This window comes from Vicia villosa, linkage group LG2, assembly GCF_029867415.1.
Source record: "Vicia villosa cultivar HV-30 ecotype Madison, WI linkage group LG2, Vvil1.0, whole genome shotgun sequence".
NCBI classification, from domain to species: domain Eukaryota; kingdom Viridiplantae; phylum Streptophyta; class Magnoliopsida; order Fabales; family Fabaceae; genus Vicia; species Vicia villosa.
Window position 1 is genome coordinate 163,061,148 of NC_081181.1, and position 11,707 is coordinate 163,072,854.

At 32.6% G+C, this 11,707-nt stretch overlaps 2 protein-coding genes across 2 annotated transcripts; one reads left to right on the top strand and one right to left on the bottom strand.

Moving 5' to 3' along the window:
• The first annotated feature begins 3,388 nt into the window (after positions 1 to 3,388).
• LOC131650488 (uncharacterized) lies at positions 3,389 to 4,768 on the top strand. The gene has a single exon (XM_058920194.1). It carries the CDS (start codon positions 3,389 to 3,391, stop codon positions 4,766 to 4,768), a length of 1,380 nt encoding a protein of 459 aa, XP_058776177.1.
• A 1,317-nt stretch (positions 4,769 to 6,085) lies between these two features.
• LOC131652799 (AAA-ATPase ASD, mitochondrial-like) lies at positions 6,086 to 7,969 on the bottom strand. Its single transcript, XM_058922756.1, has one exon. It carries the CDS (start codon positions 7,761 to 7,763, stop codon positions 6,228 to 6,230), a length of 1,536 nt encoding a protein of 511 aa, XP_058778739.1. The 5' UTR covers positions 7,764 to 7,969; the 3' UTR covers positions 6,086 to 6,227.
• Between the last annotated feature and the right edge of the window lie 3,738 nt (positions 7,970 to 11,707).

The window sequence follows — 11,707 nt, forward strand, 5'->3', positions numbered from 1 at the left end:
ACAAAAATGATGAAATGAAGTCCATTAAAATTTAATAAAAATGATTAAAGCAATAAGGTATTGATATTTGTTAACATGATTTAAAAATCTATTATACATTAACTACAATCATGAATATTCTTATTACACATTAAATATAATTTATAATATTAAAATTTAAATTAATGATAAAATTTGAACTTATGTAAATACTTATTCTATAGAATAATTATAAAAATAAGGACACACATGATCTCAAATATTCATTGTGCTCTTTTTGTTACATTTTAATATAGTAGTTTAAATCAATTTAATGACTTTAAATAAATAAATTAAATTGATAATGATTAAGCCATATATTTTTAATAAATTAAATTTCAAATCTTTCAAATTATTTTCTATCTATTATTATAAATTTTTGTGTAAAATATCAATTTATTTTAACAAATTAAAATAAAATGATAATTTGTTATTTGATTTTAAAAAGATCACTTAATTATGATTATTAAATCAATATAAATGTACTTAAATGTAGCATGGAAAAATGTGTTATTTTCTTACCATTAATTATGTTACTAATATAGAAATCAATGAGACAAATATTTATAAGTAAAAAAAATAGTAGACAAACATACATAAGTAATATATGAATTAAATAACATTATAATTATATGCAAATATAAACAATTCATAATTATTTTATGACCACTAAAACTAAAAAAAATCATAATTATTTTGTGTGAATTTGTATGATATATTTTATGTGATATATTTTATTTCATTTTACTAATTGGTTAAATTTTATAATAATAAATATTTTATAAATTAAATCAATTACTTGAACTTAAACACAAATAATAATAGAATTAACCCACCAATACCAATAAAAACACACAAATATTCATTTTTTGGTATAATTTAGAAAACATATGAGTGTAATGGGTCACTAGTTTCAGGGTAACTACCCATACGAACGCACGGGTGTCCAAATCAAAATTTCTACGAATCCACGAGTTATTACATTTTTTTTGGAAAATTAAAAATAATAAAAATATTTTAAAAATGTATGAATTCAAATATGTGATTTTTTTAACTATTCATAAAATATTGAATAATAATAGAACAAATTTACTATTTTTTGGTATAATTTGGAAAACAGATGAGTGTAATGGGTCACTACCCATACGAACACACGGTTGTTAGTTTTCTGGTATAATTTAGAAACATATGAGTGTAATGGGCACTACCCATACGAACGCACGGGTGTCCAAATCAAAATTTCTACGAACCCACGAGTTATTATATTTTTTTTGGAAAATTAAAAATAATAAAAATATTTTAAAAATGTATGAATTCAAACATGTGATTTTTTGGAACTATTCATAAAAATATTGAATAATAATAGAACAAATTTACTATTTGTTTAAATATTTTTGACAATAATTCCAAAACAAAAATAATATATATATATATATATATATATATATATATATATATATATATATATATATATATATATATATATATATATATATATATATATATATATATATATATATATATATATATATATATATATATATATATATATATTATTGTCAAATATTTTTATATATTTAAAGAATTATAGGTACCGATTTATTATATCTTTTAAAAAATCTTATTTTATTTTTATTATATCTTTTAAAAAATCTTATTTTATTTTTATTATATTTTTTGAACAAATGAGCGTATCAATTTTCCTTCATATTTTCATATTTATTTTTTCATATAATTTTTATTTAACTACCTATTTAATTTTCTATGTAAAATAAACCATTTAAAAAAAATAAGCGTACCACACTGGTACTCGTGCGAATGCACGGGTATCCCGTTAATATTCAAAATATTAAATATTAACGGGAGCATGAAGTTAATGGTTAAGATATTGAATATTAACGGGAGCACAAAGTTACTGATCAAATTTTGAATGTTATCGGAAACATTAAGTTACTGATCCAAATTTTGAATATTAACAGAAACAAATTTTGAATATTAACGGGAACACGGAGTTACTGATTAAAATAATAAATATTAACGAGAACACAAAGTTATTGACAAAATATTGAATATTAATGAGAACACGAAGTTATTGATAATATTTTTGAATATTAACATAAACATTAAGTTACTGATAACTTTTTTGAATATTAACGAAAACAAATTTGGAATATTAACGGGAACACGAAGTTATTGATCAAAATATTGAATATTAACGGGAACACTGAGTTATCGATCAATATAATGAATATTAACGAAATCATGAAGTTACTGATCATAATATTGAATACTAACGGGAACAAATTTGGAATATTAACGGGAATACGAAGTTACTGATCAAAATAATTAATATTAGTGGGAGCATGAAGTTACTGATCAAAATATTGAATATTAACGGGAACATGGAGTTACTGAATAAAATATTAAATATTAACGAGAACATGAATTACTGATCAAAATATTGAATATTAACGGAATATGAAGTTATTGTTGGTAAAACAGTAATATTTTAAGCCAAATAATTGAGCTTTCTAATTTTTATTGCATACTAACAAAATAACACTTAATTATTCTTTTATTTAAAAATAATAATTTTTTAACCCTCTATGTCACTCTGCTCATGCACAGCAGATGATAACCTTGAAGAGGTGAATTGTTCTGCAATGAGACAAAGGACACAAGTGACTTTAGACCAAAGGAACTTTCTCACCAGGCCCGTTTCTAAAGAAGAGATACTTGAAGCTCTGAAGGAGATTAATGATAATAAATCCCCTAGTATTGATGGGTTTGGAGCCAAATTCTTCACGGATACTTGGCATATTGTTGGTGGAGATGTCTATAAAGCTGTCGAAGATTTCTTTACTCAGGGTAGATTACATCAAGGTATCAATACCTCTGTGGTTTCTCTTATCCCTAAATCAAACTTGGCACAGGATGCTAAGGATTATAGACCTATATCTTGTTGTACAACAATTTACAAGATTATCTCCAAGGTTTTAACTTGTAGACTTGGCTCTGTGCTACCTTATCTTGTATCCAAAAATCAAGCAGCATTTGTGAAAGGGCAGCAATTAAAAGATCATGTTCTGCTAGCATATGAGCTTGTAAGGGGCTATGAGAGGAAACATTCTACCCCTAAGTGTATGATGCAGATTGATTTGCAGAAGGCCTATGACATGGTTGACTGGAGATCTTTAGAGAGGATTTTAGAGGAGTTTGGATTTCCCGCCAAGTTTATTAAGTGGATTATGCAAACAGTCACCACTGTTACTTATAGGTTTAATATTAATGGGACATACACTAGAAGCATGAAGGCAAGAAGGGGGATCAGGCAAGGAGATCCAATCTCCCCTTGCTCTTTGTGCTCATGATGGAGTATCTCACTAGAGTTCTTCTGCAGTTGGTCAATAATCCCAGGTTCCATTATCACTCAAAATGCAAAAAGTTGAAGCTTATAAGCCTTACCTTTGTTGATGATCTGTTGCTGTTCTCAAGAGGAGACAAAGATTCTGTGGACCTGCTTCTTGCTCAAATGGCTTATTTCTCCAGATCCACAGGTTTGTGCGTGAATCGTAATAAATGTTTCATTTATACTGGTGGTGTGAGTGATAGGGATAAGGAGACTTTTAGAAACCTCACAAAATTTATAGAGGGTGAGCTTCCATTTAGATACCTTGGTGTTCCCCTAACTAGCAAAAAGCTAGCCATCAAACACTGCTTGGTTTTGATTGATAAAATTATTCATAAAGTCACTCATTGGAACTCCAAACTGTTGACATATGCTGGAAGAGTGCAGTTAATCAAGAGTGTAGTCTTTTCTGTTGTGAATTTCTGGATGCAAGTGTTGCGACTGCCCAAAGTTGTTCTTCACCATATTGATTCTATCTGTCGAAGCTTCTTGTCGACAGGAGGAAAGGATGTATCAAGCAAATCTCCCATAGCCTGGAATTTTTTTTGCAGACCCATGGCATATGGTGGTATGAATATAATGGATCTTGAATGCTGGAACAAAGTTTGTATGCTAAAACTGGTGTGGAATGTTCACAAGAAGGCTGATTCCTTGTGGATTAAATGGATACATGAATACTATCTAAAACATTTTGATTTTTTGCATATGCAGGTAAAGGATAGTCAGTCTTGGATGATGAAACACTTGCTTCACTCTAGACTGCTCTATCAGGAAATGCATATTCATTTGACTGGCACTGGAGGGAACTTTCAGTCCAAGAAAGTGTACAATGCCCTTAAAGTTAATGAAGAGAAACCAGTGTGGAGGCACCTCATGTTTGGCAACTATGCTAGGCCTCGAGCAGTCTTTATCCTCTGGCTAGTGTGTAATGGAAGATTGGCTACTAAGGAGAGATTGAAGAAGTTTGGAATGATCAGTGATGACTGTTGTGCTTTTTGTTTGGAAAAAGAAACTACCAACCATCTGTTTTTCTACTGTGCTGGTTTGAAGGAAGTGTGGGTGAAGGTTCTAAAGTGGATCCATGTTAATCATACTCCTCTGCCATGGGATAGTGAATTGGATTGGATAATTAGGAATCGTAAGGGGAAGAGTTGGAGAGCAAGCTTAATTAAATGTGCTGTTACTGAATCTATCTACACCATATGGAGAATGCAAAATGACAAGGTGTTTGGACATGCTAGTTATAGTGGAAACATAGAAAAAGATATCATAGATAGTTTAGTCTATAAATCATGGAATGTTAAGAAATATAGGAATTACATAGCAAGCCTTATGGTATAGGTGGTGCTTCTTGGTTTTTTTGTGTGTATAGGCTTCGAGCTTGGCTGGATCGTGAGCGATCGCCGTGTACATATTGCTTTTTTGAATTAATCAAAGTTATATTGATTCAAAAAAAATAATTTTTTAACCCAACGAACATACCCAATTGGTATCCGTGCGAACGCACATGTATCCCGCTAGTATAATATCAATTTTTAATTAACAAATGGATCATCAGATACATAATCTGACAAGTAAGGTGGAGCTCTTCTTTGTCCTAATGGTCTGTTGGTGAGGTTGTCAGGATTGTCTAGGTCATTTGTGTTTTCTAGTATAGTTGGTGTTCTCATTCAAACCATTCAAACGAGTAAAAAAAACACATGAAATGTAGAATTGATGATTGGGAAATGATAACTTTATACTAGTTTTTTACATTTACCCCGTATGCGCATACATACAATGAACAAAGAGTAAATATCCTCTCTATTTCTAAAAAAAAAAATAGAGGTGTCTATTACTATAGTTTTAATGCATAAATATGTAATTAATGTGACAACTTTTAAAAATGCGCGTGGATATATTTTTTATTTACTCTAAAACTATAGTAATGAACACCTCCATTTTTTTGAGAAATAGAGATAATCCTTATTCATTAACAAATTATATTTTTTAAACAATTTATTTTGTCTTGATTGCGGTGCAACAACTTTTTTCTTTGATAAAATTTACGGCATAAAATATGGTGTATGCAAAAAGAAGTGTAAAAATAACATAGCTTTTGATGATTGTGTCTAGCAATACATATGGCCTCACAAGCACATTTAACTCTACAAGTACAAGTGAGAATTGACATGTATATCTCTAATTATTCCCAAAGAATTTAAACTTCAAAGAATTTTTTTTGTTACCGTTTAGGAGTCTTGCTTGAGTGCGTAAACATTTCTTAGACGCCGTATCTCCATGACCAAAAGCTACTTGAGCTAAGTTTTCTCCCTTCCTCCATCATTATAAAATGTTAAAACAAAAGCTAAATGTTGACAAAAAGAGAAGGTTGTAATGTAAATTTGAAAGGTCTCTTTCAACGCATGTTACAATAGTTGGTTTAAGTCATCATAGAGCATTACAAATTTGGTGGGACTATGGATGAATAAAAAAGTGATTTGACTTTCAAACCCCATCACCTACTCTGTTTAGCTAAAAACAAGAGACTGTTTGTAGGATCCAGGCTGTTTTTCATTCCATCTTTAGAAAAAAATAGTATACATGCATTAATTAAAATTCATTTCATTCAAATATGTAAAATTCTTAATTCAAATTTAAGTAACTGCATATCAACTGAGATGTTCTTGTAACACAATGTTTTTGAATTTTTTTAAAGCAACTAATACAGATTTATTCAAACATATAGTACATAACTAGTATGCATTTATTAAATAGTTTTAAAATATTATTTAGACCACTAAAACCAATCCAATCTAAATTAATGAGTGAAACCATTCTCCTTCACTTCTTTTTCCTCTGATTTTTCATTATCCTTAACCCTCTCTTTCTCTTTATTCAATTCTTGTTTTTCTCTCTCTGCCTCATCCTCAACCTTTTTCTTTGCTTCCTCCTCTGCTTTTTTCTTTTCAATCTCAAGAGATTGAATCAAATTCTTCAAACAGGACTCAGAATCTTGAGTAATAGACTTTGGCATCAAATTCTCAGCAACATCAGCAGGTGTCATATTAGTCTCTCCCAACAACTTTCCAATAACCGGAAACAACTCATCATGAGATTCAACATCTAAGTAATTCCTTGCAAGCACCTTGAAAGCTTCATATCCACAATATGACATCTCTATGTGCTTATCCATCCTTCCTCTCCTAATCAGAGCAGGATCAAGTTTATCCACAAAATTCGTCGTAAATATTATGATCCTCTCCGATCCACACGCCGACCAAATTCCATCTATAAAATTCAACAAACCAGATAAAGTTACCTTACTTTTCTTTTGCTCTTCTTTCTCAGCCTTTTTTACAGGATCCATTTTTTCCGCATTCTCATCATCATCTTTCTCCTTTTTCTCCTTCCTTTGTCCGGTGAGGTCAAGGGAACAATCAATATCTTCGATAACTATAATTGATTTACTCGACGTATCAATCAATAGTCTCTTCAACTCATTGTTATCCTTAATAGTTGTTAACTCAAGATCATAAACATCATAGTTCATGAAATTAGCAATAGCAGATATCATGGTAGATTTTCCAGTCCCTGGTGGACCGAAAAGTAGATAACCGCGCTTCCATGCTTTCCCAACTTTCGCATAATACTCTTTCCCTCTCTTAAACTTCACAAGATCGTTTATGATCTCTTCTTTCTTCTCCGGCTCCATAGCAAGTGTTTCAAATCTCGCAGGGTGCTCGAAAATAGCGTGACTCCACTTCGAGGTCCTAGAACCCCACCAATTGTTGCTTGGATTGTTGGTGTAAATCTTCAACTGTCTATTCTTCATTGTAATCACTTTTCCTTCTTCCAGCACATGTTGAATGTAGGACGTAGTTATAACATCGCGGTTTCTTTTATGAAAGGTTAATGTTAAGAATCTTTTCTCGTCCGAAACCGGATAGTAAGAAAATGCTTGTGATTTTGAAGTGGTGTGATTTGCAGACCACCAAACTTTGATTCCATTGAATTCGTCGACGATTTCTTCATTGTCGTCCATGCTTAGAACAAGCGGGGTTTGGCTATCTATGACAACTTCGGCTTTAAGTTTTCTGGCACCTTTGGAAGAATTTGAGCTGAGATATGTTTGGATGGTTTGGTAAGTCTCGTTGTGTTTGAGTTTCTCTCCGGATAGTTCATGGAATTTGATTTGTATATATGGATAGAAAAGGGTTGAGAATTTGCCTGTGTATTTGAGAAAATAACCACGAAGATGTTGTGGGAAGAATCGTTCATACATGGCAGATACAAACATTATGCTAGCCATGATTGAACCTACTTGTGACCATATTTCACCAATTCCCATTCCCATCTCTACTACTTTGAAATGGTTAAATGTTTAAGATGAGAATGGTGTATGAACTCAAATGGTGTGGTATTTATAAGGACTACAATAAGAGTGGTTCATGTGTTGTTTCACATCTTGGAAAGAGCCATGTAGGTTCTCTATGTTTTCTTGGTGACTACGTTTTACGTACTAGTTAGAAGACTAATGACAATGGTATTTGACTATTATTTGGGACTGCTGGTTACATTATTTGAAAGAGATTCTTATACTTCTCTATGCCACACAAACCAAAATTATATACAACTGTTTAGACACAAGCTAAGACTTCCTAGAGTATCCTGATCAACACTTGATCATTCTAGTTACTTACAAATTAATGTAATTAAATAAGAGTTTTACAATGCTTCTGAAAAGCTATAATCACAACAGTGATATTTCTCTTAAAGTTTAAGCTTAATCTCACTAATATATTACAACAGCAATGTAGTGAGCTTTGATGAAGATGAAGTTTCTGAGCTTTTAGTTTGAACAGCGTTTCAGCAAGTTAATTGTTAGCGAAATCGTCAACCTTGCTTCTCATCAGAACTTCATATTTATAGGCACTTGAGAAGATGACCGTTGGGAGCATTTAATGCTTTGCGTGTTCCGTACAGCATTGCATTTAATGTTTCACGCTTTTGTCAACTACCTCGAGCCTTGTTCACGCTGTGTCTACTGACGTTGCCTTTAATAGCTTCCAACGTTCCTTTTGTCAGTCAGCGTAGCCTGCCACCTGTACTTTCTTCTGATCTGATGTTTGTGAATAAGACGTTTGAATATCATCAGAGTCAAACAGCTTGGTGCATAACATCTTCTTGTCTTCTGACCTTGAAGTGCTTCTGAGCGTGATACCATGAGAGCTTCAGTGCTTCTGCTTCTGATCTCAAGTTCTTCTGATGCTTCCATAGACCCATGTTCTGATTCTGCCTTGACCATCTTCCGATGTCTTGCCAGACCATGTTCTGATGTTGCATGCTGAACCTTCTGAGACAAAGCTTCTGAGCGCTGATTTGTGCATACTCTTTATATATTTCCTGAAAGGGAATTTGCAATGTATTAGAGTACCACATTATCTCACACAAAATTCATATCCTTGTTATCATCAAAACTAAGAATATTGATCAGAACAAATCTTGTTCTAACATCTTCATCTTTCAGCTTAGCAGGCGCAATGTCATAGTTCATGTCTTAATATTCCATAGAACATCTTGCTGTTGTACCTGTTTTGTTCATATTTATATTTGCAAGTTCTATACATCCTATTACATATTGTTGTTACTACATTTTAGCCAAACATAAATGCCAATCACTTAAATCAAGGCATTAACAATCTCCCCCTTTGACTTATTTTGGCTAAAACTATACATCTTGGCATTAAAACAATTACACATAATTAGCAGCAATAGATAAACTAAACAGAAAAACTTAAGAAGACCAGGTCTTTCACAACTTTGACAGAGACTCCAGAAATCCTCCGAGTCTTCATAACATCTTCAAACCACATTATAAAATCTTCAATCCACACTATCTTTAAATAATCCTTTATTTCTTTAGACAGTAGTGGACTTCAGAATACCTTCAGATATTTCTCCCTCTTTTTAGCCACAATATGACAAAGAATACATCGATGTCATAACATGCAGATTGAAATTAGCATTTACTCCCTCTGTGAAGTACACACATTGTGGTGTACATGAGGATAAAGATAGGGGATAGATTCCTCAGTAAAGAGACCAGCTCTTGTCACTGAGGTCCAATGGTGGAATAAGAGTACTCTTATACACTTGTTGAGGAGCATAAGAGAAAACTCAAGTTCAGCATGTCCACCATTTCTTGTAACTCAGAACACAAATCACAATTGTGTTCATAACTCAGATCACAAATCACAATTACAACAGTTCTTATAATATGCATGACAATGCATATGATTAAACCCCTTTTGGTGACCTCACACAAGAACTCATGACAGAAAATAGCATCCACAATCCTTGTTACTCTTTTTCTGGCCAAACTTTGGCACAGCAACCCATCACAATACCAAACCCAGACACATCTTATTTGAATACAAACGAAAAACATACTGAGAGAAATTGATGTATGCTGAATGTTGTGACTTAAGAGAAGAACTGACACCTTTATATGGCCACTTGAATTCATAGAAATTAACGATGGTCATGGTCTTGGTCTTTGGTCAAACGCGTTATAAGGAAACATCTCTAAAAGCAATTAATCTTCCCAAAGCAGTTTTTTACTGTTTCTTATGGAAAGAGTTATCTTTAAAGCCAACGCATGGATAGTCATCAATTTTACTTTACACTGTCCACTGATGTGTATAGATAGTATCAAGGAAAATTCCCTTGTTTGGTTTAGTAGATACTATGTCTTTACACATGTTTAGACATCCTGTCATACATTATCACCTTTTCTCCTCTCATGCATATATACCAAGCTTCTTCAATTAACCTTGAGAAAATATCCTATCAATCAAATTAATGACCTCCCAATCACTCTACTAACTTCCCTTGTCATAGACACAGTACTCCTGCTGTGCTAAAACCAACTTTGCACACAATAATAATCACATGTATCATCTCATATGCTAATAAAATTAGCTATATCTTGTATTAGTATGTCTAGTTCTATGACATCTTCATAACTTCATACATGCATTAGTTCATCAATCTTGTGCTTAGGTTCTCCCTAGTCATTCACCAAATAGACAGTTGCTCCCCCTTAATATCATCATTAGAATACTAAGCAGTAGATTAGAACACCCTCATCATATAAGAAACATCTAGTTGCTGCTTTCAACTCCTCCTTTTAACATAAGCAAAGAACACAAAACTACACCATATCACATGTGACATATGAACTCCTAGAGTTCTTTCACATTTTGCAGAGAAAAATACATTCTCCTATGCCTAACTACAGATGCTCTACATAACCTCCTGAGGATCCTAACAACACAAGTCAGCTTCACATATATAGATCAGCACATTAGCCTTAACTTCCCCTGACATGAACATGCAATGCTCCTTCTGTAGTTGATCATTGTGGTAGAAGAACACTCCTTATTTTCAGATCACACTATCAAACATCAACCTCACTTGAAGACTTCACCATGATAGAAGTAATGTATTTCCAGAACAAACCACTACGCCTAGATCAGAATCTGCCCATTCTCATCCATATTATGTCAAAACTGCCACTTAAGACAATAATGTTGCTTTTTCAATCTTCATATGCACAATCCTCGATACTCTTCCAGCACACAATGATGTTGTGACATCATGTATAACATTGACTTCACATCATAGACAAAGGATCACAATTACTGCTTCTCAATCAGTTCATCAACTACACAAAAAACTTTCACACAATTTCTGAAACAGCCAGCTGATAGGACCACCTCTGTTTGTCAAACTTCAGGGCACAAGACAATCAGTGTTCATGACTTTAAACAAGACTCAATTACTTGGACTATCCATAGAGGCAACATACTTCTACAATGGATGATATAGAACACAAGACACAATTTGTGTTCATGACTCGAAAATAAGACTCAAAACAGTAAGGCAGACTGACTTGGAATAGAAAACATATTCAATTTCTTTGCAAAAACAACTGCAAGGAAGGACCTCCGACCTAACAATGTCTGAACACTACCCTTATTCCCTATGTTTGCCACAAGATGACAAACATAACCTATAGAGACTCTAAATTTACCCATATCCGAACGAAAGACATGAGAGACACATAAACAAAGACTTAAAAAGAAAAGAAAAGAAAGGAAAATGATCACTCTAAAAACCCGAACAATGGAAATAACATACTTAGACTGTAACAAATGTCTTGATCGAGATATGTTATTTGAATAAGGACTACATCAGGTGAATTTGTGCATTGGTTGGAACATGCACTAAGTCAGA

Coding starts and splice junctions, on each gene's coding strand:
- LOC131650488 (XM_058920194.1), top strand. CDS start 3,389: ATGGAGTATCTCACTAGAGTTCTTCTGCAGTTGGTCAATAATCCCAGG.
- LOC131652799 (XM_058922756.1), bottom strand. CDS start 7,763: ATGGGAATGGGAATTGGTGAAATATGGTCACAAGTAGGTTCAATCATG.